The sequence below is a fragment of the Ambystoma mexicanum genome, chromosome 1p, assembly GCF_040938575.1.
Source record: "Ambystoma mexicanum isolate Mex_15411 chromosome 1p, UKY_AmexF1_1, whole genome shotgun sequence".
Taxonomy (NCBI): domain Eukaryota; kingdom Metazoa; phylum Chordata; class Amphibia; order Caudata; family Ambystomatidae; genus Ambystoma; species Ambystoma mexicanum.
The window spans coordinates 1114209801-1114223818 of NC_090921.1; the positions used below are offsets into that span (position 1 = coordinate 1114209801).

General features: G+C 45.3%; 1 protein-coding gene across 3 annotated transcripts in view; it reads right to left on the reverse strand.

Annotated features, from left to right (window-relative positions):
• Positions 1–14018, reverse strand: part of LOC138449115 (zinc finger protein interacting with ribonucleoprotein K-like) — a 361705-nt gene that overhangs the window by 165382 nt on the left and 182305 nt on the right. For all 3 annotated transcript variants that reach the window (XM_069604746.1, XM_069604745.1, XM_069604744.1), the window contains exon 4: positions 12172–12279. In XM_069604746.1, the coding sequence (XP_069460847.1) occupies positions 12172–12279 (108 nt within the window). The remainder of the gene's footprint in view (positions 1–12171; positions 12280–14018) is intronic.

Consider the following 14018-nt stretch of genomic DNA (forward strand, 5'->3'; position numbering starts at 1 on the left):
GACCTTGTGAGCTCCTGTTTCCTTTTACTGGGAGGCCTGGGGGTGCCTGACATAAATCCAAGAGTTTTAAGGTCCTAACCCAACAGGACTCTACCAGGCACTTCACTCTGCACACTAACAGGTATCTTGACAGTCATATCATTACACTTGATGAGAGCTGGTAACTGGGTAAGCATTTGCACAGGGCCTCCAACTAACTTGTTGAGGTGTTTGGGTGCCTTAGCAACATCCTCCACCTTGAAAAACGATTCATCCACCACAGTTATGCTGGCTCCAGTGTCTCTGATGGCAGGGGTTTCCTGACCATTCACAAGAACACTATCTTTATAATACTCTTTAGTATTATCTGGGATGGAATTATAGACATCTAAATTCTGTTGTTCCCACAAGCCCAGAGACACTAAAGAAACACTGGCTAAGACTCTCATGGGTTCATCAGCCAGTAGGTGAAAGTTTCCACTTGCCATAGGTACTTCTTCCTCTGGGAAGAAGGCTAAGGAGACAGTTTGGGCCCCTGAAGGTTTACCCTTACATCTGGGATCCCCTTTCACATGGTCAGTTGACCCACAAACATAACATTTCCCAAATGTTTTGATGAATGGGGGTTTGTTCTGACCTCCATCATGTTTGGGTCCAGATGGTGCACTAGCCTGATTTGGTTCCCCTTGGGCGTTACCCTTATGTTGCTGTTTGTGGCCCTCTTTTGGATTGGAGGTATTAGAATTCTCTTTGTCGTCTTTCTGTGGTTGTTTCCCCTCATCCTTTTTCTGAGTAGCCCCAGAATCCTTGTGAGTAGCCCTGTTGGCAACCCACAAGTCAGCAGCCTTAGCTAGCTTCTTTGGATATATCTCCTCGGAATCAGCCAAGTGCTGTCTGAGCTCAGGAGAGCAGACATCAAAAATAGACTCCAACATAACAAGATTTCTCATTCCTTCATAAGTGTTTACTCCTGTAACCCTTAATCCAGCCATCTAAGTTTTTCAAACATTCACATACCCAGGTAGCCGAGGGGTACCATCATGCTTTTCAGGGTCCTAAACCTCTGAAGGTACTGGGAAGGGGTCTTCCCAAATCTAGCAATTAAAGCTAGCTTCACACACTCATAATCCATCCTATCCACCTCCCCCAACTCCATCACAACATCAGATGCAACATTGGATAGCCTAGAGAAGAGCCAGGGAAGCAATTGATTCCCTGTAAAACCTTGAATACCATGGTTATATTCAAACATTGCCAACCAATCTAAAATATCAAGCTTAACCTCATACATACCCACAATTTCTTTAGGGATACGGGGTCTCTTAGGACTGGAAGACCTAGAAGACTCTGGGAGAGAAGCATTTTCAAGAGACAATCTTTTCATTTCAAGTTCATGATTAAACTCCATTTCTCTGAGCTTAAGTTCTTGGTGTTTTTGTTCAGTTTGAGCATTTAAACGTTTGAATTCCAGTTCAAGCCTCATTTTCTCTAGAGCAATGAATTCAGGACTGAGTGTAGGACCTGTGAGGGTCCCAGTGGACAAGAGTTAGGTTGCTGAGCAGGCAAGGGGCCAGGGTGGCCTACATTAAGAGACACATCTTCCTCTTCCAACGCATCATTAATACACATAGTATCATATTCAATACTTTCCACATTTGCTATAGAGGCAGGTATTTCAGACCCACTCCCTAGACTTTGACTCTTTAACAACTTTTCAACTAATTCAATCTTTTTGCCTTTGGCAGAGAGTTTCCTTTCTTTACACGTGTTTCTTAAATAATCGGCAGAGTAATTCAAGAGGGTCTCCAGACTGTGGCTTTCCATATCAGACATGATTGTTGTTGCTGTTTAGTGATGTTAGCCTTGTGGTTAGTTGATCCAAGGTAATAGCAGCACTCTAAGTGTAATTACTATACTTTTTATCCTCATTGCTGTTCACCATCTTATTAATGCCTCGTTCACGACAAACTTAGTGCCCAACAACCTTAAACAATCCTGGGTGCGCCCATTGCTTAAAAAACAAATGCTAGACCCTTCTATCCGACTAATTACAGACCCATCACTACGGCCCCTTTCTTACTCAAGATCCTCGACAGAGTAGCCTTCTTACAAATACAGGACTACCTAGAAGCCAACAACCTACTAGGATCACGACAGTCTGGATTCCGCCCCCTCCATGGTACAGAAACAGCCTTGATTGACCTTAAGACTCAAATTGAAGAGCTAAAAGATAATGGGAACTCAGCTATGCTACTCCTCCTTGACCTATTGGCGGCTTTTGACCTAGTGGACCACACAGTCTTATGCAATCACCTCAGGTCAGCCACCCATTTCTCAAGTGATGCCATAACTTGGGTTCAATCCTTCTTAGCGAACAGCACCATGAGAGTCTTCTCCCCTCTATCAGCTGCTGATCCCATTCAAGTCTCCTGCAGTGTACTTCAGGGATCATGCGTCTCCCCCATCATGTATAACATCTTTACTAAGCCCTTGTTTGACAAGTTGGACAGATTGGGTGTCACCTACACTAACTACGCAGATGACGCCCAGATCCTCATTCCCCCTTCGGGCAAATTCCTGGAAGACTCGGCATTAGCAAATAAAATATACCTCCTCATTCAGGCATGGTTGGCATCTCATGGCCTCTGCCTGAATGACGACAAAACTGAGCTTTTAATCCTTGGCTCAGAGACTGCCATTAAAAAACTTAACCCCAGCTATGCCTCCTTCAACATCGACAACAATGTCATTAAAGTGGTACCTGCTGTTAAAACCCTTGGCTTCTATCTTGACTCAGCGCTTACCCCCAAGAAGCAAGTCAACTCACTAGCATCATCCTCAGAATATAACTGCAAACTGATCCGAGCTTGCAGACCATTTCTCTCTGAAACCAGCTGCATCACCCTAGCCAACGCACTCATCCTATCTAGACTGGATTATTGTAACACATTATATGTGGGATCTACTAAGTACATCACAGACAAATTGCAAAGACTCCAAAATAACGCCCTAAGAGCAGCTCTAAATATTGCCAACAGAGATCATATCTCTGCCTTCAGAAGAAATGTCCATTGGCTCAAGATAAAGGACAGGATCCTCTTCAAAACGCTTTCCCTCACCTCCAAATGCCTAAATAACATAGCGCCTCCGTACCTTGCAGAGAGAATGAACAAGAGAACTTCAAACCGACCTATGAGATATGCCAACGCCTACACCCTAGAAGTTCCCAGATATAAACGAAATACAGCTGGTGGTTCTAGCTTCCCAATTATTGCTGCCCAATCTTGGAATGAACTCCCTTCAGAGCTTAGAACTGACCTACCCTACTCTAGATTTAGGCAAAATGTATTAACCTGGTTATGGACCAATGATGCCTGAATTGAGCTGTAGTTGACTCTCCTACACCTAGCTATTCCCACTCCTAGACTGCATACTCTCCTTGAACACTAGGCCTCCCCTACTCCAACTGTATATATTCCATTGTACCACTCTTCCCTTGGGACCTTCTGGTACTATTGTAAATTATGCTACTGTAAATATGATCACTCTATGTAACATTGTATAGAAATCTATGTATGTATATAACTATTTATGTATATAACTACCCTGTAACTAAGCTTTTAAGTCTCCTTGTAATGCTTGCGCCCAACTACCTGAGGGTCTCGGCTGCGCTATATCAAATAAACAAACAAACCAATGTTAAGCAGAATTATATGCAGTGCCCTTTGGGAACACTACACACAATTAAGACTACAAGTGACAGTACAATTTCCCTTTGGTACAAGTGTATGTACTACACAGTTATAGTGGTAGTAGTAGCGGAGCAGCCAAATTTATCTCAAGAGTAAGTGAGCAGTCCAAATAGTTACACAAAGGACAGCAATTACTATGATTCAGGCAAACACTGACTCAAGGTTTCTAAGTAAAAGATTATATATTTATTTACTCAACAGTTGTATAACATTTCACTATTCTAAGCAAGGTCAATATCACAATCATAAATACACCACACCACTTCCCTTAAATTCCAGACAAGTTAAGCTCACAAAATGAAGTGGGAGCAAAATGGCACTCCAGCAATTTAAAAGGGAGGGAAAGACAAAGTTATCAGCAATTAGGCAAAACCAACAGGTAAGTATTCTGGGCAGTTGAACAAGAGAGACTACAGTGGGGAGATCAGCTAGAAAAGGTTTAGGGCCAAAGTCAATAGGTCAAAAGTCTTTTGCTCAAGATCAAACAGTTCAGGGTAGTTTGCGGTAAAGTTCGTGGCACAGATTCCGGATGAGGTTGGTTGGTAGAAAAGTTAGTTCAAAGAGAAGAGAAGGACAAGCCCTCGGATTGGAGAAAGATTTCAAACACTTTCACCGTGGCTGAGCAAAACGCACAACCGGATTTGCACAGTACCTTAAAACGGAGAGGGGGCTGTAGCTGAGGCAGATGTTCCTGGTAGTTCCTGCAGGCTCACGGTTCCTGAAGCGACTGTCGGACTGATCAGAAGTAGGAAGACTGGAGGGTCCTGCACTACCCAGGGAAGAAACCAGCAGCAGCGCCAAACAACAAATAAAAGGTGCGCTCCTTAAACCCCAAGCAGGGTCCTACCTTCCTGGGTATCCGGCTCACTGTAGCTCTGTACAGCAAATTCGACCAGAGGAGGGGTCCTGGCTTGTAGTTTGGGCGTACTGGTTAGTCCCACCAGCTCAAGGGAAGAAGTTTCCTGAAGGATCTTCTCTGTCGTCGGATTTGGAGATTCGGACCTGCAGCCGGGTTTCACCGGGCGGTTCAGTTGTTGTTGAGGCCCTCTTCTTCCAGTTCCTCGTTGATTCTTTCGTTCCAGTGGCGACTCTGCTCTTCCAGTCCCAGAGACCTGCTTTTTATGCAGTTTTCCCCCATTCATACAGCCTGGCTGTCAATCACACAGCACGGTGGGTGGCCTGGCAAGGCCAGTCCCCTTAGCCAATCAGACAAGAGTGCGACTTGGGTTACCAAGGGAACCTATGGCAGGGGTCCCTCCCTCACATCCTGCCTACCTAGACTATCAGGCGCCTTAAGAGGGCTTCTGTACAGAAGCCCGCAAAAAGACAGAGAACAAAGGAGTCATCCCCGGTTTGGCACGCAGAGAAAAACATGAGAAAGACTAACAAAAAGAAATGGCGACTAAACCTAGCCGGAGCCAAAATAAAATTATATGGTCAAGCGGTAGAAAAGTTAGGGTAGATACCACTGCCACCAGCCAAGTCTTAATGTTAAAGGAGCGAAAACAAGGCTCCAAGAGGCACAGACAAAAAGGGATAAGAGTTAACCCTTTCCAATACTCTTTGTAAGATGGGGTGTACTGGGTCGGTGGTTTAAAGTGACTATATAAAGTTAATGGCAACTTTAATCTGTTTCTGGGGGACAGTAGTCAGCCCCAGAAAAATGGAGTCAGTGGGAAGTCTCAAAGACAACCAGTGGTCGAAGTGAGCGGGAGTGGTCGGGAGCAGTGCTCCTCTACTTTTTTAAATTACCTTTTACAGCTCCTATACTTTTATTTTAAAAAGAAACCGTTCCAGCATGGTTTTGTTTTAAAATAAAAGTGTAGGAAGAAGTTGAAACTTTCCGTTTCAGTGCACTGCACAGGACGTTTCCTTAAACAGCAGGTGCATGTGTTTGGTGGTGTGTATTGTGTGTGGGAGGGGACGCAATGATGGGGCTTGTGGGGAGTGGGTGCAGGCCAGCCGGGAACATAGTTCCACTACTTCTTTTCGTGCACTTCGACCACTGAAGACAACCCTGTGTCACTGCACCGAAGTTGCTGTGTAACACACACAAAAAGTGGTGCACATGGAGTAGGTGAGGCTCCAGTGCCCAAGATCACACAGAAAGTAGAAATACACATAGCAAAACACATGTAAGAGTGGGGAAAAAGGCTCACACTCTTACCAGGTGAGAAAAATAAACCCTAGAAATCCAGCAAAGCTGCTGGGGGACTCTTTAGGTAAGGGAAATCAACCATTTATGAGAATTCTCCCTAACAATTATATAAAACATTCTTTTGATAGAAAACGCTTACAAATTTAATTCATTTGAGGTTGTGGAAGAACCTGTTTTCAGTACGTCGTACTTTGTAGATAGCTGCACATAGCAAAAAGAAGTTGTGGAGGCTCAGAATGAAAAACTGACACAAAGGAAAAAGAAAATCCAATGTTGTCTGATAAGAAAGGATTGGTTGTTACCTATCGAGGAAAGAAACGTCTTGACATTTCCATAGAGACACGTCAATAGATTGCACACAGAGAACATTCAAATGAGACGTGCACTGGCGTTGTGACAAGGGGCATAAGCATCTAGTGGTGTCAGCTTGAGGAGCGGGTGATCTGATTTACTGGCACGAGGGCACTTGAACAATAGTCGGATAGATCAACGGATAATATAAGCTCAACATTGCAGTTTGCGACCCGTGAGTTTCGCATGTTTAAATGTGAGAAAACCGAAGGCAAGATGAATTGGATTTTTTTTTTCGGATCGATCGATATATGCTAAAAAATACATGCTGATCCATTGGCCCAATAAAATTCCTGCGAGAACATCCCCTTTAAATTACCTCCACATTATTTTCCCAACTGAAGGTATTTGCAAGGAAACTATTCATGCATTTCAGCTGTTTTCTATAGCACCAAACACTGCCTTTCAACCAGCTGAGAGCATTCTTTCTACACAACAGCTCAACATGCAATAGTATATCATCAGAGGTGTGATTTCTTTTTTACATCTTTATAGAAAAATCCTTTGATGAGCTTTTACAAATCATATTATGCAAAAGGTGACCATTAACAACATTGGTAAGCAATCTGGCTGGAGCAAATGGTATAACAATGATATTAACTGCCTATTCAGTTGTTCAGGGAAAACAAGGTGCTCAATTCAGGAGTTACATATGAAAGTGAATTTACTCTGGAGTGAAATAGAGTGATTTTTGCAAATTAAAAAAACATAGCTAGAGCTGTCTTTAACCGTCTACTTTCAACCTTCTCCCGGTACATGCACCACATTGTCAGTGCTTTCTTGCTCATGCGTCAGAAGTCTATAAACGTATGATTTCAGGCACCCACGTTTAGTCATCCAACTTTACCAACTCTTGGAATGGTGTCACAAGCACAGCATCTCCACAAGAGGCAAGCTATAAAATTCGTAACCCCAAAAATAAGTGTTTTGGTTGTCAACAATATTTTTGTGCCTCACAAAATCTATTTAATGCTAAATTAGTAGAAAATGCAATTGTTGAATCATAACTTAAAACAAGTGAACTTTAAGTATATGCTTTTTGAATGTCGTCAACATATTATTGTCAGGACAATGTTTGGAATTGATATTTCAGAGCGCGACGAGGCAAGGGAGGGCAGGGGAAGAATGGAGAACAAAAACAACGATCTTACTAGGCCCAGTGACATTGAGAACACGCAAGTGCATAGGAGATGGAGAGGGGTAAGTGCAAGGGAGGGGGGGGAGAGGCAGAAAGTGCTGAGCAAAAATAAAAATAAGTAAATAAAACATGAATGAATAAATAAATAACAAAGTCAACAAACAGTGGTAGTGCAGCCAGCAAGTGGCAAGTGCTAGGAATAATGCAACAGACAGGGTGTGTCTGAATAAGTGCAGAAAAAGAAAAAAGGGGGGGACTGTAGGGTTACAGATACAGACCCCAGTGCAAGGGATTGCCCGGAGGCAGTGCAGGTGGGTGGCAGGGTAAGCAGGTACCTGGGCCCTAAAGACAGAGGGAGACCAGGTGCATGATGCTGATACAGAACTGATCAGCAGGGGAGAGGAGAGAAGGCAGAAGCAAAGAGGAAGGTCTTGAGGTGCTTCCTGAACCAGAGTGGTTCTCCTCAAGTTTTAGAGTGGCAGGGAGGCTGTTCCAGAGGGAGGCCCCAGCCGAAGACAGAGATCCACCCCCAGCGCGTTTCTTAGAAAAACGGCTGACCCTGAGGGAGTTAGAGGTGGAAAACTGAAGGGCTTGAGAGGGAAGGTATTTACGGAGGGACAGCTGAAGGTATTTTGGACCCAGGCCCAGAAAGCCTTATGGACAATGCAGAGGGTCTTGAATTTAATTCTTGCAGCCACTGAGAGCCAGGGAAGAGATTTCAGGGCTGGGGAGATACGATCCTAGGGCTTGAGGCCAAGGACAAGTCTTGCAGTCCTGTTCTGGATAAGTTGCAAAGGGCGGAGAGTAGAAGTAGAAACAGGTAGATTTAGAAAGAGGCTGTTGCAATAATCCAATCTAGAGTGAACTAGGGCTCGAGAGACAGTGAGCTTCTGGGGGAAGGAGAGGAAAGGCAGAATACCTCTGAGGAGGTGCAATAGGAAGTTTGACTTTTTTGAGACATCACAGATGTGGGCAGAGAAGGAAAGCGTGGAGTCAAAGATTACCCTGAGGTTCTTGGTCTCGCAGGTGGGGGTAGGAGGGCCAAGGGAGGATCTCAGTCTTGCTGGCATTCAGGCAGAGATCATTGGTGGCACACCAATCCTGACTGGCAGATAGGCCTGTCGGAGATGAGAGGAGAAGAGGTGGCCGAGGGAAGCCTGAAAATGAGTTCAGTGTCGTCAGCATAGCACTGGAAATATGAGCAGAAAATGGCAATGCGGTGGCAAGAGTTGCCAGGTATTGGTTAAAGAGCCAGGGTGAGAGGTTGGACCCCTGGGGAATACCGCAGGTAGGGAGGGAGATAGAGGAAAAGAAGGACCCAAGTTGGACCTGGGACGGTCGATCAGAGAGGAAAGAAGTCAGCCAGGCCAGAGCCTGATCAGTGATCCGCAGGTTGTCACGGAGACGGTTGAGCAGGATGGTATGGTTGACAGTGTCGAAGGCAGAAGAAAGATCGAGTAGGATGAGGTAGAGGGAATGTCAAGTTTGGAGAGCAAATCTTCACGGATGTTCAGGAGAGCAGTTTCCGTGCTTCTGGCAGCTCTAAAGCCAGACTGTTAGTCGTGGAGACAGCCAACAGAATCAAAGTGGAGGTTTAGCTGAGAGATGGCCAGCGTTTCCAGGAGTTTTCCAGAAATGGAGTAATGGAAATTGGGCGATAGTTAGCCAGGCAAGAAGGATCAGCTGTGGGTTTCTTGAGAAGAGGATGCACAAGAGAGTGCTTCAGAGGGGAGGGGAAGGCTCCTGAGGCAAAGGAGAGGTTGCAGAAATCAGCCAGGCCAGGAGCGAGGGTGTCAATATGGTCCTTTATGGTTCTAGAAGAACAGGGATGAACCTGTTTTGACGAGACTTTCATAGATCAGACTTGTCTAGCGACCTTATCAGGGGAGAAAAGAGGAAAGGAGGAGAAAGAGGGTGGGGTAGAGGGTGGCTGAAGGAGAGTCAGAGTTCACAGAAGGATGGAGGAGATGAGTGGGAGGGGAGGAGAAGGTAGACAGTATGCCTGGGTTTTTGAGATGAAGTGAGAGGCAAGGGCCCTGCAAAGGGCCTGGGAGGCGACAGGAGGGGTAGAGACTGCAGCAGGGGTGGCCAGCTGCTTGCAGTTTTTAAAGAGTTTGGCCGAGTTGTTAGATGTCGCAGAGACACAGGTTTGGATGTGGGCTCTCTTCTTAGTGTGGACAGAGAGTCGGTATTGCCTTTGGAGCAGGCGACAGGCCACTTTGTCGGAGGATGAGCAAGAAGCCCTTCCTTTAATCTCAGACACCCTACACTTACGTTTAAGTGTAGCTAGGTCAGAGTAATACCAAGAATTGCACTTGGCTTTGGGCTTCAAACGGATACTCATGACAGGGGAAAGAGCATCAAGAGTATCGGAGATAGAAGAGTAGAGCATGGACAAGGCTGTGTCGTGATGTGAGTCAGCCAGAGGTGGAGGGGAGAGAAGGTGGCAGCGAAAGCCCCCAGTGGCACACGCTTCATGGGCTGGATGTCCGAGAAGGTAGGTGGCAGTGTTGGGGTAGACTTGACCTGGGGGGAAGAGAAGGAGAGATGAGAGGAGGGAGTGATCGCTCCAGGAGAGAGGAGTGGTCAGAGGGATGGAGAGTGGGAGGTCAGAGGAGATCAGGACATCAAGTGTGTGCCCTGCAGAGTGAGTCGGGCCAGAGGGGACGGTAGAAAGGGAGAGAGAGTCGCAGAGGTCACAGAAGAGTACAGAGAAGGAACAAGAAGTGTCAAGATGGATATCAAGGTCACCAAGAAGGAGGAGTTGAGAGGTTGAGGCATGGAGGGAGGAGGAGAGGTCCGCCCACTCAGAGAGAAAAGAGGTGATCTGACCAGGTGTCCGGTAGATAATAGCCATGGTCAGAGTGTGGCTAGGAGAGAGAGAGAGAACCTGCAGACAAGGCATTCAAAAGAGGAGTATGTCTGCATGGGAATGATAGAGGCAGGGATCCACTCAGAATAGATCAGGGCTACACCCCTTCCGGAGCGTGTGGATCTGGGTGCAGAGAGAATCTTGTAGCCATGACGGAGGAGAGTGTCAAAGCTCATGACAGAGCTGGCTGTGAACCATGTCTCAGTAAGACCGAGGACATAAAGGTTGAGTTCTTCCAGGATGTGGCAGATGTCAGAGGAGTGTTTGACAGCAGAGCAAGAATGGCTAGATGAAGGAGGTTGTCAGCCTTAAAGACCTTCCGGGGAGGGGAGCAAATCAGAGGTATGCCCTGCAGAGGTGAAGAAGGCGCCCGAGGTGGGGCAGAGGAGGAGGGAAGAGAGGGCAAGGTAGCCAAGGGGGGAGGGGGGACAGCAGGAGATCAAAGGAAATTGATGAGGCGACGGAAACGCCTGTCAAAGAGGAGGAGATTGGCCTGAGGGCCTTGGACCATGACGGTGCCATTAAGGTAGACATTAATGATGACTTTAGAGGAGTCGAAGGGAGACATGAGAGCTTCCCATCGGGTGCCACCATTAATGGGAGAGGAGGAGACAAGACAGAGCACAGAGATCGTATGAAGAGTCCATATGAAGGAACGACAAAGAGGATGTCAGTGAGTTTCTGTCTAGCAGAAGCAATGGAATAAGTATCAGTAATAGGGAGACCAGGGTCAGAGGCCAAAATATCCTTTTTCAACTTCTTCCTACCAGACTTAGTGAGAAGGGAAGGATAGTCAATGGAGAAGCAGTTGGAAAAGATAGGAGAAACAGAAAGCGCCATGGCAGTGGTGGCGTGAAAAAGGAGGGAGAAAGGAGGGATGGTAATACAAAGTAAAACATTAAATATCATATACTTGTATACAAGTCAGTAGGTTTAACTCCTATGTAAATCATACTTAGCTCATAGTTATTTGATTTCTATGGCAATCAAATCCAATACTTCAAATTGGAAATCAATAGAAGAATTAACCATCCCTTCATGGTGGTTTGGATTGCCTTTGCAAGAAAGGGATTTTTGATGCTATCCTTAAAGAAATCCAGATAATGTATTATTAGTAATGGAACCATCAAATCCTTTCTGAAATAAATTGAGTTTTGTAATCCGCTGTAAACTGTTTGACAGTTACGCATTCCTGGTTTGTTATTTATGGTTTGCTGAATTTAGTGCATCAGGTAAATATCTTCACATTGCTCCATTGATGCTGCGATGTATCTAATTATGTCAATATTCATAAACACTTAAATTAGGATTTGGATGCCTTAAATTGTGGGTAACATTGTTAGTTGCCATTATTTATCTATATGTTACTCTTCATTATTGGCGTTATAGTATAACTGCTGTCGTTTCTTTATTTATTACATTATTCTGTTTTTCCTGTTGTGTTCTTCGCATTGTGCTTTTCCACACTTGGCAGAGTATGGCATTTAACTTTATAAAATACAACACAAATATCCGAAGAAAAGAAAAACAGCACAAATAATTCACAGTTTACATATTGATTGCCCGAAATACTTCTCTGTCTACAATACATGTGTAATTTTCATAAGAACTACGGAGAACAGATTTATACTGTGAAAGTACCAACTTTGGTACTGAAAAAACATGTTTGCCAACATTTTCTCTGATGAAAACGCAGATGAAAACAGGCCTTAAGAAGTGAAACCCGAAGAACTAAGACTTGGACTGAACTTCTGAAAGTCAACAAAAAAGAAGGATACAATTACAAATTAAATGAATCAGCAGATTGACTTGATTGTAAGCAATAATAAACACGTTCTTGTTTATTGTTTAAAAAGTGCTGCGCAGGGTACATAATACAGTTGTTGCCTTTAAATGACTCAAATAAGCACTAGTTACTCACCTTCATGATAACTGATGGTTTCTGTTTGGCCAGAGTCGGCATCCTCCATGTAGTTGGTATCTCCCTCTTGTTTAATGTTGAGTAAAACTGGTGTGAAGTCTTTATATTCTACAAAGAATTAAACATCTAATTGTTAGTACACATGCTCTACATGCCTTTGAAGTCTGCTGTCCTGCCCTTTTATAAATCTGCCATTTGCCATGCTCTGTCTGCCCCATTCACATGTATGCATTGAGCCTGGTTCTCTAGTCGGATGCAATCTTGCCAACAAAGCCAATCTACTTTCATATTGCCAAAGAGGATAGAAGGGGGATTGCATGTGCACCCTCCTTCTCTCCACTGCATCCTGGAGAGAGAAGGGAGGCCCCTGCACACCTCCAGTGCAAGGGGTAAGCATGAGCAATGCCTACAGCAGACAGTAGGGTGTACCTGTTGTGTAGTCTTAGAGGCACTGGTACCCCAAGCCATGTGCCTTACTGCATATTGAGAAATCCAACATGATGAAATCTGACATTGGAATACCCGATGGGCCTTCGCATATGTCAACAGATAGCAGCCAATGTGCCCAAAACAGTTTAAAACAGTCCCCTGAATCCATCCATCCGCCAGACCGTCCATCCTCTGTCTGTCTGTCCGTCCGTCCATCTGCCCACCCAGCTCTTACCCAGGAACTAGTCCATGCGAACCATCCATTCAAACGCTGCAACTGCCATCTGCCTGTCGTGACAGAGTCCCACGGTTGAGGCTGCGAAGTGGGATAAGATCACCAGCGGCTGGAAAGGCCACCCGGTAAGTGATGCCAACCTAGGAGGCAGTACATGGGGAAAGAGTGGAACCCAGGCCACCGTCCACTCCATTCCCGCCCTTGTTAGAAGGGAAGTTAATCAGTCCAACTTCTCTACCAGAGATCGGTGGCCAGTGATTGCCAGCCTTAGAAGGAGAGAAAGAAAAGGAAAGTGGATATTGATCTACACATCAAAGTCATCTGACTTTCACGGAAAAGGAAAATATGATTAAACACTAATAGCAATTCAGGGGAGATGATCAGCACATGTCAATACAGGGGAGCCATGGAAGCATCAGTCACTACCATGATGAGGTCACCTGATTTAAAGATGGCAGACCCCCTTTAAACCCTCTGTCTGGGGTAACAGAGACCAACAAATGGGAATGAAAAAAACACAAGGGTTCATGCATGGGTTGGGGGTGGGACATGTGGCCTTCATCCAAAGCCATGGCTAGGCCAATAACTGGGGGATGCACAAAGGCAGTTAGACCCCTATTTATCAGCAGGTCAGAAGTATAAAAGGATGCCGTGACTTGGAGACAAGCAGACTGTGGACGGATGAAGGCAGAGTGAGGAGGAGGGAAATGCCAAGAGAGTGAAGGAAAGGCAAGGGAAAGGAAGGTGTTGGAGGAGTAAAATAGCAGGACAGTTGCAGAGGGAGGAAAGAGGAGAAGAAAGGTATTACCGGGGCAGAGGAGCTGCAGGAAGAGGGTAGAAGAGAGCAAGAGAAGAAAAATCAGGGGGTTTGAGATGGAGAAAAGTGAAAGAGGCTCGAGAAGTCCAGTAAAAGTTACCAGCTTTGGCAAAGCAAAGATGTTCAATGACTGGAAGGACTTTGAAGGACATGTGGCTAGACCAGTGGGGCCAGAGCTGGGTAGCAGGACCGTAAAAGCTCCTGTGGACCTGAGCCCAAAGACTGGTAGGGGCAAAGCCAGAAGGCCCAAGCAGAATTGAGAATTAGACATGGGAATAATCACAGGCTTGCAGAAAGCCATAATCTGGCTGATGGAGGGCTGACGGTCCTATGATCCAAAAGAGAACCAGAATCGCTTCAGAAGGA